Source organism: Colobus angolensis, unplaced genomic scaffold (genome assembly GCF_000951035.1).
Source record: "Colobus angolensis palliatus isolate OR3802 unplaced genomic scaffold, Cang.pa_1.0 Scaffold36, whole genome shotgun sequence".
Classification (NCBI taxonomy): Eukaryota; Metazoa; Chordata; class Mammalia; order Primates; family Cercopithecidae; genus Colobus; species Colobus angolensis.
Genome location: NW_012116932.1, coordinates 811,796 through 815,146, shown reverse-complemented (window position 1 = coordinate 815,146; position 3,351 = coordinate 811,796). Strand labels below are relative to the sequence as shown.

Genomic DNA, 3,351 nt, shown 5'->3' with positions numbered 1-3,351 from the left:
CACTCCAGCCTGCACGTCAGAGTGAGACTGTCTCAAAAAAAAAAAAAAAGGAAGTGTGTATGTGTTAGGAACTAGTGCAGGCCCATCACACTGATGGAAAACAGGTTGAGCAACTAACTGGCTATCTGTCTTTCTCTTCCTACTTGCTATTTTTCTTTTCTTTTCTTTTGAGACAAGGTCTCACTCTGTCGCCCAGGCTAGAGTGCAGTGGTGCGATCTCGGCTCACTGCAACCTCTACCTCCCAGGCTCAAGTGATTCTCCCATCTCAGCCTCTTGAGTATCTGGGATTCCAGGCATGCGTCGCCGCACCCAGCTAATTTTTGTATTTTTTGTAGAGACAAGGTCTCACCATGTTGCTCTGGCTGGTCTCGAACTCCTGGCCTCAATGAATCTGCTTCCCTCAGCCTCCCAAAGTGCTGGGATTATAGGCGTGAGCCACTACGCCTGGCCTGTACTTGCTATACAGTTTTTTTTTCCTTCTCTCCTCAATCTCTCTGTCTTCCCTCCTATCTACTCCTCTGTCTGCCTCTCTCCCTCTCTCTATCCATCTCTCTCCCTCTCTTCACTTGTCACTCTCTCCTCAGTATCTCACTTTCTCCTGTTTGATTCTTCCTATCTTTTTTCCTCTCACACCATCTCTTTGCTCCCATAGCTAGTAGGAGGCCAAGCCAGACCAGCCCAGGACTGCAGGTGTTTTAAGCATTTTACTTCACTTGTCCACTTGGGCTGCCATTGCTCCTGCCCTCGCACTCACTCTTTCCTGGCTGGACAAGTTGGGATTAGTCCTGGGAGGACAGCCAAGGACTGGGGTCCGCTTTGCTCTGCCCCACTCTCTCTCTCTCTCCTGGGAAGAGCACCATGATAATAAGTGGAGCCACAGTTAGTAGTGATGGTTTTGGGGGGGCATGGTAAAGACCCCCCTCTCCTACCTGGGATGGGGGCCACGGTGGGCTGCAGGCTGGGGCCGTCGAAGGAGTAGTTGCCTTCTTCCAGTGGGCACACGTCGAGCTTGTCCCACCTGCTGAGCAGCTGGAGCCAGCCTGCCCTTTCCTCTGGTTTGCAGTGGGGGCTCAGGACGACGCAAACCCACAGGGCCCCTGAGGAGGCACGGGGCAGGCTCAATATTCCTGCCAACAGCGGCAGTGACACACACTTCCGCAGTGTCCACTGTGTGCCACTTGATGATATGCTAACCCCTCACCTCGACCCTCGGAAGCTGCAACTCATAGCCTTTGCACCTTACAGACAAGCAAACTGAGGTACAGAGATGTAACACGGCTTGCACAGGCTCACACTGCTGGTAAGTTAGAAGTTGGGATTAGAGGGTCAGGTGCAGTGACTCACGCCTGTAATCCCAGCACTTTGGAAGGGTGAGGCGGGCGGATTACCTGAAGTCAAGAGTTTAAGAACAGCCTGGCCACTATGGTGAAACCCTGTCTCTACTAATACTACAAAAATTGGCTGGGTGTGGTGGTGGGTGCCTGTAATCCCAGTTACTTGGGAGGCTGAGGCAGGAGAATCACTTGAACCCAGGAGGCGGAGGTTGCAGTGAGCCGAGATCGCGCCACTAGAAAAACGGAAAAAAAAAAAGAAAAGAAGAGACTCCAGGCACACTCCCAGGTAAGGAGCAGGGCTCAGATGCAAGGTGGGGCCAGAGGGTGGACGTGGGGCTGCACCTGCCTTGCAGAGCGGAACCAGCGGCCAAGACCAGCAAGTCCGACAGTGCAGAGGGCCTGGAAGGGGCAGGGATAAGCGGCTCCCTGCGGCGCTACGGGACAGAGTCTCACAACACACAGGCCAATAGGACCAGGCCATGGGCGGGGCTCCTGAGGAACAGGCCGGGCCAGGGGCGGTGCCTAAGTTGCAGATGAAGGTGGGACGCCCTTGCTTTAACATCAGCCACTTGGCTCACTGGCTCCCGGGAGGGAAGGGGGCGGTGCCTCAGTACAAGCAGCAGTTACTGGCTGGCAGCACGCATTAGGTGGCGGGAAGAAGAGCTGGATCTCTCCTTTTAGAAACTGCCAAGGTATAAGTGGACAGTATGACCAGGAGGCGGGGCTGAGGCGGGGCCTCCCATCTTGCAGCAACCGGGCCGCTACAGGACCACGGACAGGACCCTACCTTTCAGGAACAGCCAGGCCTAGGGGCGGGGCCTCACCTTCCAGCAGCAGCCCCGCCTGTTTGCGCAGCATCTGCACCAACCGCTCATCCAATTCTACCTCCTCCAGCAGGGCCAGCAGCTGCTCCTCGTTGCGCACCACCTTGTCCTGGGCGTACAGTCCCTCCGGCAGGGCCCGCTGCTGCCCCAGCCCCAGCAGTGCCACCTCCAGCGCCAGCACCAAATAGGACTCTCCAGGGCTCCCGGGCACAGGCACGTGCTGGTAGGCCACCTTCCGCTTCTCGGGGCCTGAGTCTGGGGGAGACAGGGCCAGGGCTGCTGGAGACAGATCCCCTTCCCTAAGACCCCTGTAGCCCTTGGCCCCAAGCATGGAGACTTGGGCACAGGGTAGGTTTTAGAGGGAGCCCAGAAGCTCCCAGCACTCACGGGATTGGGGGAGCGCAGGAGCCCCACCTTCTAGCAGCAGCTAGGCCTATGGTGGCCTCACTTTCAGGTGAAGCTAAGCCTACTGGCTCTGGACACTGGCCAGGGGAGGTAGCCAAGGGTAGGGGTGTGGCCAAGGGTAAGAGTCTGGGAGTTACCTTATAGGGGTACTGGGCCAGGAGGCATGGCCAGCGAGGCGGGGTTGTCCCACCTCCTCCAGCAGTCCCCTATGTGAGTACCTGGGTAAAGGGTAAGTGTCTCCTCCTCCAGACGACAGGCCTCCAGGAGCGCCCTGCAGAGGCAGCCAATGGGGTCCAGGGGGTGCCCCACCCATCCTTCAGTGTTGGTGATGCAGGTGGAACCCTTCTGGAGCAGCTCTGCAGGTGGAAAGATGGGGCTCAATGCCCACACACCTGCCCAAGTCTCTAGGAGGGAGGGGTATTCCTCTTCTTGAACTGCCGTCCAGTCTAGCCCCATAATGCCCACCACCTGCTCACCCGATGGTCACCTTCAACTTTTTGTTTGAGGTGGGGTCTCGCTCTATTGCCCAGGCTGGAGTGCAGTGGCCTAATCATAGCTAACTGCAGCCTCGACCTCTGGAGCTCAAGCGATCCTCCTGCTTCAGCCTCCCAGAGGGATTACAGGCATGGGCCACCATGCCTGGCCACTGGACGCTTTTTTTTTTGGAGATGGAATCTAGCTCTGTCGCCCAAGCTGGAGTGCAGTGGCGCGATCTCGGCTCACTGCAAGCTCCGCCTCCCGGGTTTACGCCATTCTCCTGCCTCAGCCTCCCGAGTAGCTGGGACTA

The 3,351-nt window shown here is 57.2% G+C and overlaps 1 protein-coding gene across 1 annotated transcript in view; it reads right to left on the bottom strand.

Annotated features, from left to right (window-relative positions):
- ZSWIM4 (zinc finger, SWIM-type containing 4) overlaps positions 1-3,351 on the bottom strand; it is a gene marked incomplete at its 5' end in the record, with an annotated part of 54,151 nt that overhangs the window by 21,794 nt on the left and 29,006 nt on the right. The window contains 2 exons of the mRNA XM_011953394.1: positions 2,160-2,414; positions 2,783-2,998. Of these exons, the coding sequence (XP_011808784.1) occupies positions 2,160-2,414; positions 2,783-2,998 (471 nt within the window). The remainder of the gene's footprint in view (positions 1-2,159; positions 2,415-2,782; positions 2,999-3,351) is intronic.